The 20,458-nt window shown below is 36.0% G+C and overlaps 1 protein-coding gene across 1 annotated transcript in view; it reads left to right on the top strand.

Annotated features, from left to right (window-relative positions):
• The window catches only part of Prp16 (ATP-dependent RNA helicase l(1)G0007), a 227,513-nt gene that overhangs the window by 161,261 nt on the left and 45,794 nt on the right, over positions 1 to 20,458 (top strand). The window contains exons 12-13 of the mRNA XM_085959963.1: positions 1,149 to 1,328; positions 18,781 to 18,864. Of these exons, the coding sequence (XP_085816089.1) occupies positions 1,149 to 1,328; positions 18,781 to 18,864 (264 nt within the window). The remainder of the gene's footprint in view (positions 1 to 1,148; positions 1,329 to 18,780; positions 18,865 to 20,458) is intronic.

The following is a 20,458-nucleotide window of genomic DNA, read 5'->3' as shown; positions in this document are numbered from 1 at the left end:
ATTGCAATTAGTACGATGTACATACTATGCATATGACCCTCAGCAAAAGAATGTTGTTTATGTTTTCGCGAGAAGTTTTTCACTGAATTGATTAATATAACTACCAGATAAACCTTATACTACCTCTGGCGTACTATTTCTTAAACTTTTTACATCCTCGGACCATAAAAAAATCAAAAAATGTTTTTCGGACCATCAACATTTTAATAAAATAGTAAAAAATTATATAATTGATTTTGTGTCCAAAACAATTAATTTTGCAAAACAGTATACCGATATAATTATATCCAAGTATAAAAGTTAATACAAACCTCCACTCTTAGGAGGCCCATATGATCCTATTAGGATCGGACATGGTCAAAAAAAAAAAGATTAAGAAAAAAAGATTAAAACAGACAGTAAAAAAATATAATTTAAAAAATTCATAAAATACAACATAACATTCGATTGTTTATCGAAATAATAAAAATCAATTAGGTATTATATGAGTTTTCAGTATTATTTATAGATATTCCAGAATATAAGCTTTTAAAAATCGATACTAACTATTTTTGAACTGTAGAAAATTTTTGCGGCCCACCCAAAAATTCTCGCGTACCACCGGTTAAATAACTGCTCTGGCGTACTTTTTTAGGCTTCGAAATCAATATACTTACTCAGAGAGATGATATTATGGAGCTTTTGCTGTTTATATACTGTACGGCACTGATTTCTAAACACATTGTAAGAACAGCGCTAATGCTGTAAAATAAAAAACCATAGATAAAGACTACAACACTATTAATTATTGTGAGCAATAAAGATAGTTGGTATTTTTATAGAACAAACAATAGAATTAACAATAAACAATGTTTCAAAACTACTAATATTTTAGGGAAATGCAGATTCTTTCATTTATAAAACGGTTCGTGTTCAGAATAAACCCATTATATTTATTTTGTACTTATAATTTATTCTTGTCTTAGTATTGCCTCTCCAGCGATCCCAGCATTCCGCCATCTGCATTATATGTAGGTATTAAAAAACCTGCAGCATCATTTACTTGGTCGGAGCATCGCATACTAGACCTCCTTTTTCATCTTATATTCTATATAAAATGTGACAAAAATTCACATAGTTTAAATTTCCATATTTCGTTTCGTTCACAGGTCGTAACGCGCCGGCATGACCTGCGTCTGATCGTCACATCGGCGACGATGGACTCCACCAAGTTTTCGTCGTTCTTCGGAAACGTGCCCACCTTCACGATTCCTGGTCGCACCTTTCCAGTCGACACACTTTTCAGCAAGAACGTCTGCGAGGACTACGTGGATGGAGCTGTCAAACAGGTATGCCAGTGATGCTTCTTGCTGCAGTCAACTGCATTTATGTGATGCAGCCATCGTATGAGACACTTCTTTAGCAACGAGACCTTGTCCTGAGACTGGAAAAAAATAAAGCTTAGGCTTTCAATGTGTGTCTGTGTGTGCATAGATGTATCATTGAAATCCTTTTAACTGACATGGTAATGAAGAAATAGTGTAGTAGGTACTTCGGTCACATTATGAGAAAACGGAAGGTCTGCATTCCCCGGCTGATTATCAAAAAAAAAAGCAGACGACACCACACTTCGTGGCTAAATAATATTCACGATTGGTATGATTCCACTGAATTGGCCCACGTAGTATACTATAACGAGAAGATTGATATGATGGTAACCGCTTTCCAACAAGAAAAGTCGTATTTTACCAAATGAAATCTCCTGGTGGTTTGCTGGTCATATTCAAGCGAGCGATATATTATCTGATGATTGCCTTAATGAAAGAGTAGCGATATTTAAACACAGTTACTTAATTTGAAAACACCTCAGAAAATTAGAAAAACAATTACGACACCAAGCGAGAACCCGCGACCGCTGGAATGTGTACACGACAATGTAACGATGTGTTAGTACCATGGCCCCCACAAAGGGGGGGATGACAGGGCTCTAGCCTGGGGGCCCGGGCTCGGGAAGGGCCTGGTGTGGCGAGTCGACCAGATAAGTGACACAAATTCTCTCTAATAGTAAAAAGTCGACTGCGGCGCTATTTTCCTTCAATAATGTTATTATTTAAAATTATCTGTTTGTACGATACAATTTTTATTTGTATATCGATAATCGACAACTCCATAATTCAAATAGATGTAAGTATTAAAATATCAAAAAAACACTAAAAATATACACATTAATTTTACCGCGTATACCATTTGGAAAACGCTACTGTGGAGCGTCACACTGTCTTTATGTTTAGCGATAGGTAGGGGGGCTGCCAAAGATCCTAGCATGGGGGCCCGCTTCAGGATGTGGGGGCCATGGTTAGTACATATTATTATGTTATATTATGTCATATGTTTTACGTTTTGAATAAATAAATGTTGCAGACAGGATTTTTAAAAAATATAATAAAACAATTTCGATTTAAAACTGGAGATATGATATCTATGAACTAGTGACTAACCCATCGAAATAATTATTATAAAATGATCTTCGGCATATTGAATATTCGCAAATATAATTTTGACGTAGGTACACAAAATGTTTACTATATACATTGGTGTACATATTAAACAACCGTAAGTACTGTCGAAGGGCTTCCTACGCATTTGATGATGATGATTTGTGACGTCATATGTAACTTAAACTGAGGATTTTAATAATATATTATGAAATTATGATACATATGATGAAATTACTTTTAACTTTTATTCTTGGCAGCCAAAAATTTGGCCCGTTTATTGACTGTAATAAATAATAATATAATATATTATTATTTATTACAGTCAATAAACGGGCCAAATTTATTATATTATATCAAGTGATCTCATTAAATTTGTATGTTGTACGACAGGGGTTCACAAATTGTGTCCCGCGGGCCAATTATGCCCGCATGACTTTTTGATGTGTCCCGCGAGATTTATGTTAAATCTGTATAATTTTTTATTCTTCATATCGAATATTAAAATTACATTTGAAATTAAATATCCTCTGACAAGAATGAATGGTCAGACACTGTGATACTTGTGTATGCGGATGTACCTATCTTATCGTGATAATTTAATTGAATTCTACAAAGGACTTTCACTTGAGGTATATCTAAATATAGTTAAACATGCTCATCAACTGGCTTCTTTATTTGAAAGTACTTACCTATATTTATGAAAAAGCATTTTCTATAATGAGCATATTAGTATATCAAAATTAACAGACAACCATATCGCATCTGTTTTGCGTATTCACACCACACAATTTGAGCCTAGATTGCAGGATTTAGTTTCAAACAAACAATTACACCAATCACATGGTGATAAGCGTAATAATAATGTATATTTAGTTAAAAATATAACTTTACACAATGAAGTATTTTTTTTTTGCCAGAAAATATTTACAAAAGAAAGGGTAGCCTGCCAAATATTTTTTATTTCAAAATTGATTGTCCCTTTGACGAAAGGGTTTGTGAACCTCTGGTGTACGATGTACATAGATCTAGAATAGTTTTCAGAAAATCTACATGTTCACCTATTTATGTACGTATGTATATAGAATTAATCGGTTTCGTCTGACCTTTACCCCGGCTTGGGGGATGGGCGGATAAGGTTATTTCTCCCACATATAGGTACATAATATATTGAGAAGAAAATATGGAGAATAGAATAGATATAACTGGAAAAAATCAAGATAGGGACTATTAATATATTAATAATTATAAATCTGTATAGTCAGTATCAGACGAAATTCTAAGACCATGGCGTATAATATAATTCGGAGCTTAAATGATTCAAATATTTGAGATGGTGAGTAAATCGACTTCAAGTTCAATAATAATATATTGGTATAAGTATTATATATAACTGTTTATAATTATTTCTGTAGTCATTCTCTAAATGAGGTCTTGCTCTTATAGGTGTGATCCTTTATTACCATCCCAAGATAAGAACACTTCATACGTTTCTGTATAGTCAGGCATGGCATGAAAATGTGGACACATCGGACAAAAGCACTATTTTTTCCACATTCAACTTAGGGGCTTAGAGCGGAATGCAGAATCCAATATTTCGATCTTAAGAATAAGTTGCCTAAAACTATTGACTATACTGATCATAGAGTTAAGGAATCCTTAACCATAGACTACATTTGTTATGAACAAGCCCCGTTCTGTATTACCATTTACCACTGACAGCTGCTGTCAAAATAAATCCGCGTGTCTATAAAACAGTCCATACACCAAAATTCATTTAACAATTCATCTCAATATGGATATTCATAGTGTTAATTCGTTTAACATGTACATGCAGAATATTATTTTCCTTTTTATACGCCAGTCCGCAGAAATACAAGATGCCAGACAGAATGACACTTGACGCTAGTGTTACCATGTTAATAAAAATATCTTGCGGTGCCTGTGAAATCACGTAAAATGACTGATAACGGAAACATAAAAGTATTATAATTGAATAATAATTATGTATTTATAGTTATTGCATTTATAAAGTGCAGTTGTCAGTTTTACAATTATAAAATAATTTACCTAAACTATAGGAAAAAGAATTTTTAAATATGGTATTATTTTCAATAGAAAAAACGAACGAAGCTTTTAAGACGAGGTGAACCGTAGACAACATGATCTTAACTAAGGACATGTTTCTGCATAGTGTTTTCTAAGGACATTTTAGTTATGACAAATATTTCTGCATTCCGCTCTTAGCTTTCAAATTTTGGGAGGGGTCTCCTCCTACGAAGACCATATTGTATTTTATAGCGGCCATCTTGAAATAACTATATCCAACTTAAATGATAAATATACATGTTATACAAGGAATACAAATAGACATTGTTTATAAATGCATCCACCGAACTATTTACAAAACGACATGACGAATAGTTCACAAGATTTGAGAATTTAATATTCCGTATCGAATGTAGGTACATAATTTTAAAACACCTTAGATTTATATAGACATAGTAGAAAAATCTTTGAAAAAAAATACGACGCCCGACGGGACTCGAAGTCGTATCTACTGAATTCGCGCCAATGTGCTTTACCAATTGATCCACGTGTGTCCTTTATAATTTAGACGACATTAGATAGTATTTCATAGAACCGACGCGCTTCACAAATTATGTTAATTTTTACAATTTTTTATTTTGTTATTTTTTTTTTCTTTTCTGGATTGTATCAAGGTACCAATATACTTACCTTGATTGCTTATCTTTCTTCAGGATTAAACTACAAAAGCAATTGGCGTTAATCCAGTTGATACGGGTTCGAGTGTCGTCGGGCGTCGTGTTTTATTTTCAAAGATTCTTTCTGGTATATACCTATATAACCTATTGACACAAACAAAAACGCCGACCTTCAGTTAGTGTTTATGGCAGAGTATGGTTTAACGACATAACTATACAAATCTAGCCTTGTAGTCAATTCTACTTCTCAAATAGCCGTGCGACAACCTCACGACGAGGTACAAACAGAATATATAAGTCCCATGGTCCTAAACTATGGAAGAAGCAGAGAAGAAATGGTCGAAAAAGACCATGAACAGGTAACCAGTAGCGTAATCGTTTAGTATTAGGAAGTAAAATGTATGTTGTTAACCTTTTCTTTGTAAAATGTAATAAAATTTTACGTAAAAAATTTCGCCTCGGAGAATCGAGACTGTTCAAGTGTAATTGGAACGCTGTGACCACAGACCTCGAAATGACACGCCATGAAATTTCAAATCGATCTATTTCGGAAATAATTTCCGGGAAATCTCCATTAAACTTAGAAAATAAGTTATGGGAGAGATTGTTTACGTAAAGTTAAGCAAGTACATGCTTCAATAACTTTTATAGCTATAATGGAAGTGTATGAAAATTGGAAAAGAAAATTGAATATTTATAAATTTATATACTGTATAATTATGAATAAGGAATTTTAATACTAATTTTATCAATACAAGATAGAAGTTAACTACCGTTATAAAAATATTGTAAACGCGTACCTATATCTATAGACGCGTAATTATAATTATAGATTTTGTTAATGCTATAACTTGCTGACTATAATGAATATTGTAAAAGTAACAATTGGAAAAACTTGAGATTCTGGTATAGATGGGTTTCTACCCATAAACAATAATAAATCTTAATTGCCTCCTAAGTAATAAAAGAATCAAATACTGCGACTAAAAACACAAATTGGCGCGTGACCTTGAACCTTAACTGAATTCTGTTCGACTAGAATTTACGGCCCGGCTGTGTTGAGTTGCCAGATAAAAATAGATTCAAGGTTACGTTTAGATTACTATGGAAAAGCCACTATTAAGGACGAAATAAATTTGTAGTCGCTTGTAAATAACATCTTGTTAGGATTAAGCATTTATATATTTAAGTTGAAATGTTAAGTGTAATATTATAGTATTTTCACGTAATAATGTTCGTCCGAAAGGTAAATATCGAATGAAACGTTTTCTGCGGCTCCAAATAGTTTTATTAAAACTTAGTAAAATTCTATTGGCCTAAAAAGGCCAAGAGTGGTGGAAAGGACTAGTACGTGGGTGTCAACCTTTCATTTTGACATTTTAAATTTAAAGACTGCCATTCCCTTATTTAGTACACGAGTACCTATTCTGATACCTCGTTGGAAAGCTAAAAACTTTCCCCTTCGTTTGAACACGAAAAATCATATAAAATCAACTATTTTGCTGACGTCACCGTAACTACGTATTTAAAGGACATGTTCTAGAGGGTGCTTAAAACACCCCTATTAAGTCTTAATTTTGCGGAAATAAAGTAGAGTAAATTTAACCCGATTTAATTAGAAGATATCTCTATTAGAAAGTTACCAGGAACGGGAGATATACGTAAATTTATCCCGTGAGAGAAAGATATACATCTGCTATCCCTTACGGACTGTTTCCTGTTAAACCTCCATCCCGAGGGTATAAAAGGTGACATCCTTTTTCCGTAAAATCATTAGTTTCTACACTTCTCACCGGCGATCTTCAGTAAGCAGCAGACCTCTCTGCGAGCTTGTGGGACACGGTTCTCAGTACATTCGCGATTCATACGTACCAGTAAGTCCCCTTCGACGGGCAAAACGTAGCGCGAATAACTCGTATCTGTCGGTAGTGACGTCGGCCGCCAAAACGTAGCACGAATACTACGTATCTGTCGATAGTGACGCGCCGCGGATTAATTTTATTTTTCATTACTCATCATACGAGGTGACGTAATCGAGATAAATTACGCGATCGAATTTGTTTTATAAAAACAAATTAATAAACTCAGTCTGTAATAATAAATTTTACAAATCTTTTCGGGATTATAAAATAAATTTTTGAAACTTTATTAAGTAAACATAATTATAAAATAAATTTTTGAAACTTTATTAAGTAAACATAATTATAAAATAAATTTTAGTAAACAAATTCATAAACATAAAAACAAATTTTAGTAAATAAATTTGTAAACATTAAGCAAACCTTTTGTAAACAAGTCTGTAAACACAAATAAATATTTGTAAATACACTGTGAACATAAATAAACTTTATAAACAACAATAAAATAATTCTATTCTTTTATAAACCTAATACTGTGTGACCAAAGAATAATTTATATTTTCTTTCTTATGGGAAAATATTTCATGAATATCCAAAGAACATCTGCGTATACATTCTCTGAATTAGGTGTGACTTTTTTGGGAATTTGTGAAAGATTTCACAGAGATCCTATAGTGAACAAATAAATAGTTTACTGATACTTTAATGAGATTTAATTACGGGAACAATGACAGTTAACCTTATTGTGTGACCGTGAACTCTAGTACCTGAATAAATTCGGCACCACACCAGCTGAGAGTTTTATTCGGGGATTCAAAAGTTGTGATACTACAAAGGAGATCCACCTCTCCTAATTCATCACTAGTCTCCTCAGTGGCGGCCCGGTAGCATTACTGAGCTAGCCGTGAGCCGGGTCATGTCATTATGGCGCCCAAATGCGTGCGGCATCTTCAGGTTGCGAAAACCTGAACGATCCTACAACTAAGATCTACTAAAAGATTTTAAAAACAATATATTGTGAAGTGTATCAATGAATTGTGGTTACCTGAGAGGTTTTAAGAACCTTATACCGGAGCTACAAGAGCGATCTACCTCAACTTTATAAATGTGAGTACAATGAAATAAAGTGTAACTCGCATTAACGAGGAACCAGTGATGAATACTTTTGAAAAATATAATTTGGAGAAGAATATATACGTAAAGGCAACTATATATAGAATACTTTTCTTGATATACTTGGAAAAGGAAAGAATAAATAAAATAAATACTTTTGGTAATTTATTAGAGTCAGATACCGACATTAAGCAAAAGTATGTCGATGAGACTATCCAAAGGATCTCTCTGACCCTTTTAAGCCATAAAGAAAGTATAAAAATAAATTGTGTTACTCACCGTAACAGAAATAATAGAATTAAGAATAAAATGCACAATAAAAATTTCGTGTGAATTTTTAAGCTTTTTTCTAAATTAAAGTTGAGTACCATACAAGTATAGGTACAAGAACCCAGACAAAGAAAAAAATTTTTGAAAAAAATAAATTTATACTACTTTGTATATTAAAATCTCGATAATTATCATAACTACCGTGACGTCATGGGTATAGGTACATGAAGGCCTGTACCTATTACAATATAAGATTTTAAACGGAGAAGATTGGACGCTTGTAACAGGAGTTGCAAGCCTTCAGGGTTATCAGCGACAAGCAGCGCATGCCCTCAAAATACTTTAAACGTCGATTGCGGACGAACGGGTGGTCGTAGGAAGCTGAAAACCGGCGCAATCGATAGCTGAATTTTTATATGAATTTACGGTCGAAGGTCCGCTTCTTCCAACTCCAGGGGACGGAGGAATTCGAAGAAATTATGCCGAACCCTGTTCCGGGTCCGAGTGTAGAAGAAGACTTCATATTGGAAGAAGGCTTGCAAAACGCGCAAGTATTCCCCGAAGAGGATTCATTTTTGCAAGTAAGCACGTCGGATCCCAAACAAAAAATGGCACCACCAGAACCAGCCGTATGTACCCCGTGCCATGTTAAGCCGGAACTCCATTCCACCTATGAGGGTAGCCCAAAGCAGAGCGTTGAACTTTTTCTCCGACGCTGCAGAGAATATTGCGAAGCTGTGAAGTACCCAGTTGAGAATTGGACAGAGTTGGCTATACGTCAGCTCAGAGGAGAGGCCAAGACTTGGGCCAAGAATATTGACACATCGGACAGTTGGCGGTCGTTTAGTAACGACCTGAAAGAGCACTTCGAATCGCCTTCAAGACGTCGTGCTCAACGAACGGAGCTCGAACATAAAGAGCAAGGACCTCAAGAGGGAGCTTATGGTTTCCTCCTGAAGAAGATGGAGTTAGCCGAGGTACTCCTTCCAGAGATGAAGTCGGAAACCCTGGCTTCGACCTTTTATGACCTACTCACTGTGAGCGATCAGATAAGGGTTAATCAAGAGAAATGGAAGACGATGGACGAGCTGCTTGAAGTAGCTCATACACTTCGACCATTGAAATCGGCATTGGCTTCCGTGCCATCTCCAGCAAATGCCGTCAAGGCGAATAATGAAAAGAGGCCCGCTCAGCAAAATACTTGGCGCGAGAAGCCGCGTTCGGTACAAGAGACTAACGCGAAATCTGATAAGACCACGGAGGCTGTTGATAAAAGGCCTCCACGGCAATCAGACCAGCAAAACGATTCGGAAAGACCTGCGTACCGCCCACGTCCTCGCATTGATGAGCGAGGCGGTGCCAGACAAAGGCGCTGTCAACATTGTCCTGGCTTCCATGAAAACAAGGATTGCCCAGACAGGCAAGCAGCTCAGCAGACCAGAAAGGAGCCATGAAGACGGCTCGCGGGCCGGGTTGATCGTCGATGGCTCCAAGACGACGAACACTGGCGGACCGCCGAAGAGAAGACTCAAGAAGGTGACACGAACGTTCCTCGAACGCCGTTCAGCCGAGTTCTAGCTAGTGACATAGACGCTCTTCTGGCGAATAGGGTTAACTGTGAAAGTGAACTGAAGGACACCCTTCCGGTGAAATCATTTAACCCTAAGGTTCACTGTGAGGTCGAAGCTGGCCCCAGTAACCAAGTTAATCTTTGTACAGGTCCTCTTGTAAAGGATAGCAGCGTAAGACCGGAGAATTATCGCAAACGCGATATTAATAATTCTGCTAGTAAAATAGTAGAAAATCTTAATAAAAAGAATAGCGGTAAGACGTTGTCCAATGTTGAGACTTCGCGAGCTAATAATTCTTTTACCGGCGGCGAAATAGAATATAAAAAGTTTTTAGATAAATCAGAATTAGGAAGTTATGAAATAAATGTTGGCAACAAGGAAGAAGGTTATCAAGATAAGCAGTTAAAGACAGCTAGCGGTGGATGCGGCGAAGGCGTAAGCAGTGGCGCTCTTGGTGTGCTGAGAACATCGGCAAACGTAAGTAACTGTAGTCTCGTCGATACTGACGACAGATCTCTTGTAACAAATAATTTAACGAATTATTGTGCTTCCGCTAACCATTTGTGTAAAAATATTAATAGTACTAACTATACTAAAGCCGAAGCTGGCAGTTTACTTGAAATTAATAGCGATGTATGTAGTTTAGATAGTCGATCGTCGTTGCAATCGAGCAACGAAACTTTAGGAAGGGACTCACCTTTTAAATTAGCGAACAGACCCCACGAGGCTGACGTTAAGAATATTATTAGGAAGAGTCGAACTAATCGTCGACTACAAAACATTAATACCTTCGGTAAATTAAGGCGAAATAAACTTAATGAAGAAGAGCTCATAGCATTAGATGACTATAATCGTTATCTTAAACAAAAATCAAGTAAATGTAAGTCCTTTAGTATTAAGAATGTTAAAAATAAGTTACGTAAGCTTAATAGGATTAATTTTGATAGCGTTAAGTTTGAACTAAGAAACATGAACTTAATGTATATAGATAAAGCTAGATATAGTGACGAAAGAGTTGTTGTGTATGATCATCGTCTCAAAGGCGGTGATATACTCAATAACGGAGAACAAGAGTTATGGGACTCAGCTACGGCGGCCCATGACCAACAAAGCAAAATATCTACGGATTTTCTCGGTTCTGTAAATATTTTAGATCCTAGGGACAGGTGTAGTCGGGGACAGAACTTTGCGGCGTGTCAAAAGACACTACCATCTGTAACGACTGCAGACCGTCCAAATAGCGTAGTCAGAAGTACGTGGACAATTGTAGGTAGTACGTTGGATGCGCCGGGTGAAGAGAAATTGCCAACTACTGCAATTGCACGTAATAAAAATAGTTTACCTCCTAAAGATTTAAATATTAAATTTGATAAAAATGTTAGTAATAAGAGTGTTTTAAATACTAGTATTAATTTGATATATATGATTATGATAAGCGTGATATACATATCAGTGATAAGTGTAATATACTTTAAATTAATAACGAAGAGAGTGTTACTAGTTAAGGCGTGGGGAAGCGCATGGCTTCCACGCTAAGTCCTTTACTAGTATTCGGAGCTGCGGTGCGCAATAGTTTGAGAAGAATCTGGCTAATGAAAGAGCAGACGACCCAGTGGAACCGCCTGCACCGCTTTCCGAAGCTACCAACGACAGAGACGAGGGAGTGCACGCCCTGTCAGAACGTCGTATGGATGCGCAGGAATGTGCGCGGGAAGAACTACTGACGAGTTCAGGAACAGATTCCGAACTTAGCGATGGGGAAGCTGAAGTAGAAAGAATTGTTGACTCGACAATATCTAATGAAGAGATGACCCTTGGCGAGAGGCTGGATGCGTTGGACGCAGTCCTACGGGACGCCCCCATCAAGATAGCGCCCCCCAAGAGAGAATCTAGGAGGATGGGACGATTGGGAGGGCGGCGCCCTGCGAGGACCGACTTCCCAACGCCCTGGAGCAAAGATCAAGGTACTACCTTTGGCGAGTGGCGGGATGCGTTGGACGCTGTCTTACGAGACGCCCCCATCCGGAATGCGCCCCCCAAACGTCAGTATCAGCGTATAGGCCGATCAGGTAAGCGTCGCTCAAAGCGATCGCTACCGCCATCGCCTGTAAGCTAAGTCTCTAACTAAACCGAGCTATAAGTCTTCGAGAGGAGCGATAAAGAAATAAGTCTATTATCGAAGCGAGCGATAAGACTTCGAGAGGAGCGATAAAGAAATAAGTCTCTGATCGAAGCGAAAAACAAGTCTTTTCTCGAAGCGAAAGAGAAATAAGTCTTCGGGGAGAGCGAAACGAAGAACGTGTTGCTAATTAAGGCGTGGGGAAGTCCGTGACTTTCACGCTAAGTCCTTATTAGTATTCGGAGCTGCGAAACAAACAAGTCTTCGAGAGGAGCGATAAAGAAATAAGTCTATTATCGGAGCAAACCACAAGTCTTCGAGAGGAGCGATAAAGAAATAAGTCTATTATCGGAGCAAACCACAAGTCTTCGAGAGGAGCGATAAAGAAATAAGTCTATTATCGAAGCAAACCACAAGTCTTCGAGAGGAGCGATAAAGAAATAAGTCTATTATCGAAGCAAACAACAAGTCTTCGAGAGGAGCGATAAAGAAATAAGTCTATTATCGGAGCAAACCACAAGTCTTCGAGAGGAGCGATAAAGAAATAAGTCTATTATCGGAGCAAACAACAAGTCTTCGAGAGGAGCGATAAAGAAATAAGTCTATTATCGAAGCAAACGAGTCTTTTCTCGAAGCGAGAAAGAAATAAGTCTTCGGGGAGAGCAAAACGAAGAAAGTGTTGCTAATTAGGGCATGGGGAAGTCCTTGACTTCCACGCTAAGCCCCTAATAGTATTCGGAGCTGCGAAATGAAGACGTGTTGCTAATCTAGGCGTGGGGAAGTTCGTAACTTTCACGCTAAGTCCTTATTAGTATTCGGAGCTGCGAAATGAAGAGAGCGTTGCTAATTTAGGCGTGGGGAAGTTCGTAACTTTCACGCTAAGTCCTTATTAGTATTCGGAGCTGCGAAAAATAATTCTCTTGATTGGGATTGATTTCAAATTCTTGTAGAATGTAATATATAGCTAGGAGTATTGAGCGTTAGATTGAATAGGTTTAAATGACCCTATGTAATTTAATGTTAAAGGTATTGTCAGGGGAGTCTCCCTGGCATATCATGGTACTATGCCGTATTTTCTAGTAAGCGGGAACGTGATTCGCGACGGGAAGTCGAACTCTACTTCTGTCCATGGGTCGTAAAGGGAGCGTCTCCGTGAGTCCTCTTCCTTGCGGTTGTCCCTCGGCAGGAAAAGCAGTAGTCGTCCCATACAGCACTCACCGTCCTCAAAATAAAATTTTTAACTTCAGAATTATTGAATTATATAATTTTCTTTTATTAATTAGAATTTTAAGACCTGAATCTGGGCGAATATTAATTATAAAAAGTAAAAGAAAAACTTTGTGTGCATGCGCAGATTTTGTATATTTTATTTTGAATATGCTTTACTGTTGCTTTATCGCTTTGCATATTACTGAGTCCTGAGGTGTGGCAATGGTGAATTGAGACTAGACATATACAGTTATGTCTTTATTAAGGGTGGGCATTTGACACAAACAAAAACGCCGACCTTCAGTTAGTGTTTATGGCAGAGTATGGTTTAACGACATAACTATACAAATCTAGCCTTGTAGTCAATTCTACTTCTCAAATAGCCGTGCGACAACCTCACGACGAGGTACAAACAGAATATATAAGTCCCATGGTCCTAAACTATGGAAGAAGCAGAGAAGAAATGGTCGAAAAAGACCATGAACAGGTAACCAGTAGCGTAATCGTTTAGTATTAGGAAGTAAAATGTATGTTGTTAACCTTTTCTTTGTAAAATGTAATAAAATTTTACGTAAAAAATTTCGCCTCGGAGAATCGAGACTGTTCAAGTGTAATTGGAACGCTGTGACCACAGACCTCGAAATGACACGCCATGAAATTTCAAATCGATCTATTTCGGAAATAATTTCCGGGAAATCTCCATTAAACTTAGAAAATAAGTTATGGGAGAGATTGTTTACGTAAAGTTAAGCAAGTACATGCTTCAATAACTTTTATAGCTATAATAAAAGTGTATGAAAATTGGAAAAGAAAATTGAATATTTATAAATTTATATACTGTATAATTATGAATAAGGAATTTTAATACTAATTTTATCAATACAAGATAGAAGTTAACTACCGTTATAAAAATATTGTAAACGCGTACCTATATCTATAGACGCGTAATTATAATTATAGATTTTGTTAATGCTATTACTTGCTGACTATAATGAATATTGTAAAAGTAACAATTGGAAAAACTTGAGATTCTGGTATAGATGGGTTTCTACCCATAAACAATAATAAATCTTAATTGCCTCCTAAGTAATAAAAGAATCAAATACTGCGACTAAAAACACAAATTGGCGCGTGACCTTGAACCTTAACTGAATTCTGTTCGACTAGAATTTACGGCCCGGCTGTGTTGAGTTGCCAGATAAAAATAGATTCAAGGTTACGTTTAGATTACTATGGAAAAGCCACTATTAAGGACGAAATAAATTTGTAGTCGCTTGTAAATAACATCTTGTTAGGATTAAGCATTTATATATTTAAGTTGAAATGTTAAGTGTAATATTATAGTATTTTCACGTAATAATGTTCGTCCGAAAGGTAAATATCGAATGAAACGTTTTCTGCGGCTCCAAATAGTTTTATTAAAACTTAGTAAAATTCTATTGGCCTAAAAAGGCCAAGAGTGGTGGAAAGGACTAGTACGTGGGTGTCAACCTTTCATTTTGACATTTTAAATTTAAAGACTGCCATTCCCTTATTTAGTACACGAGTACCTATTCTGATACCTCGTTGGAAAGCTAAAAACTTTCCCCTTCGTTTGAACACGAAAAATCATATAAAATCAACTATTTTGCTGACGTCACCGTAACTACGTATTTAAAGGACATGTTCTAGAGGGTGCTTAAAACACCCCTATTAAGTCTTAATTTTGCGGAAATAAAGTAGAGTAAATTTAACCCGATTTAATTAGAAGATATCTCTATTAGAAAGTTACCAGGAACGGGAGATATACGTAAATTTATCCCGTGAGAGAAAGATATACATCTGCTATCCCTTACGGACTGTTTCCTGTTAAACCTCCATCCCGAGGGTATAAAAGGTGACATCCTTTTTCCGTAAAATCATTAGTTTCTACACTTCTCACCGGCGATCTTCAGTAAGCAGCAGACCTCTCTGCGAGCTTGTGGGACACGGTTCTCAGTACATTCGCGATTCATACGTACCAGTAAGTCCCCTTCGACGGGCAAAACGTAGCGCGAATAACTCGTATCTGTCGGTAGTGACGTCGGCCGCCAAAACGTAGCACGAATACTACGTATCTGTCGATAGTGACGCGCCGCGGATTAATTTTATTTTTCATTACTCATCATACGAGGTGACGTAATCGAGATAAATTACGCGATCGAATTTGTTTTATAAAAACAAATTAATAAACTCAGTCTGTAATAATAAATTTTACAAATCTTTTCGGGATTATAAAATAAATTTTTGAAACTTTATTAAGTAAACATAATTATAAAATAAATTTTTGAAACTTTATTAAGTAAACATAATTATAAAATAAATTTTAGTAAACAAATTCATAAACATAAAAACAAATTTTAGTAAATAAATTTGTAAACATTAAGCAAACCTTTTGTAAACAAGTCTGTAAACACAAATAAATATTTGTAAATACACTGTGAACATAAATAAACTTTATAAACAACAATAAAATAATTCTATTCTTTTATAAACCTAATACTGTGTGACCAAAGAATAATTTATATTTTCTTTCTTATGGGAAAATATTTCATGAATATCCAAAGAACATCTGCGTATACATTCTCTGAATTAGGTGTGACTTTTTTGGGAATTTGTGAAAGATTTCACAGAGATCCTATAGTGAACAAATAAATAGTTTACTGATACTTTAATGAGATTTAATTACGGGAACAATGACAGTTAACCTTATTGTGTGACCGTGAACTCTAGTACCTGAATAAATTCGGCACCACACCAGCTGAGAGTTTTATTCGGGGATTCAAAAGTTGTGATACTACAAAGGAGATCCACCTCTCCTAATTCATCACTAGTCTCCTCAGTGGCGGCCCGGTAGCATTACTGAGCTAGCCGTGAGCCGGGTCATGTCACTATCTAAGGTGTTTGGAAATGATGTATATTGTAATAGTGTTTGTTTATGTAAGTCACATTTAAGATATTTTTCTTCTTCCCCTTTCTTCGGTCGAAGGTTAGCTACCAAAATTGCAGAAGACAGATTTGCCTGTAATGTCCCAGCCCACATCCCGAATGTTGAACCAAGTGTTACAACTAGGGAATCCAATCCCGAGCCAAAATTTCGATCCCGGGATTTCGGGTTTACTATTTGACAATCCCGGGATCCCGGGATTAGCATTTTTTCCATAGTTAATATTAAACTTTTATGTATACAAATAACATTCATAAAATCGGTCAAAAATAAATCTAGTATTATTTATACTATTTCAGACATTTATTTTTAATATTGTGTACGTTCAATCTTGGAAATACGTAGGTTTAATGGAGTAAATAATATTGTAATATAAATAATAATGTGAGAGTAAAGCTGTTTTATTTATTTATGAAAAGATAACAAATAAAATACAATTTCAATTAAAATAAAAAATAACATATTTTGTTGAAAAAAATTAAGATTTAAGTAATTAAAACATTATTTTGAATAATATGCCCGAGTAATCTCCAGAATAGCATTTTTTGGTAATGCGCAATGGTTTTCTTTCTATAAAAAAAAGTCAGCTTAGGTGTAAATGGCCGAAACCTATAACTAAATGTTTCTTGATTTATTTATTATATTTCTCAAATTCACTTTACGGATGTTACCTGCATCGTACATATTTTGTGGAATTTTTAATTTATGTTAAACTATTTACAAATCTAAACTATTTTCATTTATGAAATTTCGTAAAATCAATATTGTGTTTAGTGTTTACATATATTAGGTATATGAGATTGCTGTTACTGATAGTAAAGACTGAGAATGGGTTAGCGAGATTTAAAATAGTATAGCAAATTATGGTGTATGGCCTTTCCGCTTCATAAATCTAATAAGTCAGCTTAACATGAAACTGCCGTAAAACGTATGAGATCATGGTGGAATTACTTTGTTAAAAGTGCGAAGCATTGTTTTTTCCAATCTTTCTCATTTTTCTTAATTTATGGGAAAAAATAAAATGAATTGGCAACTTACACATGGGTAATAAATCAAACTTCATTCAAACTCAGTTTTTACTAATGTAGTTATTTGTTATTAAAAGTATTTTTTCTGTTATATTTTCGTTTTTATTTTATTTTCCATAAAAATTGATAAAAAATATCAATCCCGAAAGTTTCGGGATTATGTTTACCAATCCCGGGATTCATATGTATCGAAAATAGTTCGGGATCCCGGAATTGGAATCCCTAATTACAACGTCGACGTTCTCTAATTACTTTATAATTAATAAATTAATTAACTGCGGCAAAAAATAATTTTAATTAATTTCGGACACGTTTAATAATAATTACCCTGCAAGATTGACTCGATTCTTTAAGTTTATCTAATATTGTAGTATAGTATCGTTGTTAGTATTATTGTTCACATACTCAGCGCAGTATATAATATTGGTGTTAACTGTCAATTCATGGATAATAATATGTAGTATTAATTATTTTACACAGTTTCATTGTCATTCATCAGAACCGGTTTAAGCATTATAAGGTTGGCACCTAGTTAGACATGTATAAGGGCTTGCGCAGACAGAGAGCGGTCGGAGTTCTGCGTTCAACCGACCGTTGACCGCTAACGTTCAGGGACAGCAGACAGGTGGCGGTCAACAATAAGCGTTCCATTTGTATACAAACGTCGTTGTGACACAGGCGCTGCATAATGCGAGACCGCTATATTCCGACTGCGAGTGGAAGTGAGAAAGCACCGCTGTTGCGTACTCACTCCCCCGTGTGGTTTCGCTCTATGTTGTGTGACTGCTCAAATTCCTATGACGGGACTGGACGGGAGGTACGGCGTTCTTTGTAATTCCGGGCATAGAACTCTAGAACTCTAGCGTTCCAATTGACCGGCGCGGTCTGACCGCCGGCTGTGTACCCATACAGTATGAAGTCCATACAGTACAAAGAACGCCGAACTCCGAACGCGGAACGCAGACCGCCTGACCGCGCTCTGTCTGCGCAAGCCCTAAAATAAAATATTAATAATTTAATTACGCAAGCTATGAGGGATTCAATGAATCGTCACGAAAATCCGTCCAAATATTGCAACTTCGACTATTATCAATTCAACAGTCTTCAACCAAATCTCATCTCAAAATAGAAATCAGATATCGATAAATTCTATTATCTCATTTATTTTATTACTCGATCGATTCTCTCTAATCTGTTATTTTATGACTAAAATTAGATAGTTACAAAATTTCAAAAAAAATTATCACCATTCGGAATCAATTTTAGCGACACACAATTTATTATTATTATGGCAACAAATAAAAGAATTCGTTGTATTTTATAACAATGAAATTGTTTACGGACGTAATTGAAAATTTAATTAAATTTCTCGCTTTCTCTGTTCGTGCGAGAAGAGATAGTAGAAGAAAAATAATGAATAATAAAACTTTTTTCATATTTTTCCAGGCCCTCCAAATTCACTTGCAGCCGACTGACGGCGACATTCTCATTTTTATGCCCGGACAAGAAGACATCGAAGTAACATGCGACGTGAGTATTTATTTTTGTTTCATTTTCGTCTAACAAACATTCGTTAAATGATAATCTGCATGCTAATATCGCGTGTCGGATGAAAACACGCAAGTGACAATGTTTGATCCATGCTCACTAAATAGTAAATAGCATGAGAGACAACATGCAAAGTCCAGGACCATCTCACAGTTTAGGCCACGAGCACGCCATGCTGCGACGGGTCGCAGGCCGATTGTTCATTCGTGTAGTATCTAGACACGAGGAATTAATGTGGGTATCCTGATTCGGAAGCAACAAGGCATGGTAAGGGAATAAGCGGCAGACACGACTTTGACATACTGCAGTCTGCAATTTAGAAGTAATCTTTATTTAGCCATTCTGGGCAGTGTTGACCTGTGTATCCCTGATAACTATTTAGAAATAGAGAGCATCAGTTGTTTATTCTCCCAAGGTGCAGAACCAACCTGCCACTGGTAATGCCAATTGGGAGGGCGATAACTATGTTTAACCATATTGCTTCAGGTGTTGATATATTTCACTTGCGTGAGGTGATTTTAAGTGGACGCTATTTTATAAATTCTTAAAATAGGGTCTCCTTATCAAACTTGGTGTAGGTACTTCTTTGAACTTCTTAAGATGTATAAATATATTTTCACTGATTTTGTATGTTTATATTATGTTCTTTCTTTATATTTTCATTTTTATCGTTTTTATTACTTATTTTCTTTATAATAATGTTTCATGTGATGTTGTGAACGTGTTAAACTTATAATTTGTAATGTCCACAATAGGTTTGTTAAAAAATTAATTTAAATTGAAAAGAATAATGCTTACGGGAACACCTGGACTGATGCGACAGGGAAATGAACATTTCGCCGGTTGTTATAACTGATGCTCTTGGAGTTATTAAATTGTGGAATGTGTGGCCATGAAGGAAGCACGCAGAAATGGTGTTCGTGTTTGAAGCTACGAAGCACAGTAAAGTAGCAGGCTAAGTATGAGCGGTTCTCAGACGCATCAGCTGGCTGTGTAGTTTCCAAACTCAGTAGTGAGTCATATTCGCCTGTCTACGCATGTATACGGCGTCTTATACAAACAGTTTAAGAAATGCAATCCGCAACGTGTTTTAAACCGCTAGTAGCTGTATTATGGTCTTGTCTTCGGATAGTGATAACGGTAACCTAGCGCGAATCTCCTAAAAACATTCACATCTTCGGCTCATCTTTTGTTATGTTTTAGGTACATATTATGTACCTACCTATTTAATAAAAAATATTTCAATATCTAGAATACAGTGGTATATAATTTCAATATTATGTAGTATGACTTCGTGGTGGCCTGGACGAATGGTAGTGTCCTTTCTGATATTGTGTGTCGCTTATTCGAATCCTGCTTGTGGCAAATTCACATGTCGTTTTTTTTTCAATTTTATACTTTGACGTAACAATTTAGTATTTAATATGTTATTTAATACAAACCTCCACTCTGTGGAGGCCCATATGATCTTATTAGGATCGGACATGGTTTAAAAAAAAATATTTTTAAAACGTATTTTTGTTTATTCATCGCTACAAAATTAAAAACCTACCAGGCCTACCTGCAGTCATGTGAT

The sequence above is a fragment of the Rhyacophila brunnea genome, unplaced genomic scaffold (genome assembly GCF_057557595.1).
Source record: "Rhyacophila brunnea isolate RB1 unplaced genomic scaffold, BYU_Rbru_1.0 scaffold_9, whole genome shotgun sequence".
Taxonomy (NCBI): domain Eukaryota; kingdom Metazoa; phylum Arthropoda; class Insecta; order Trichoptera; family Rhyacophilidae; genus Rhyacophila; species Rhyacophila brunnea.
Note: the sequence above shows the minus strand (reverse complement) of the source record. Positions and strands in the feature narration are given on the sequence as shown.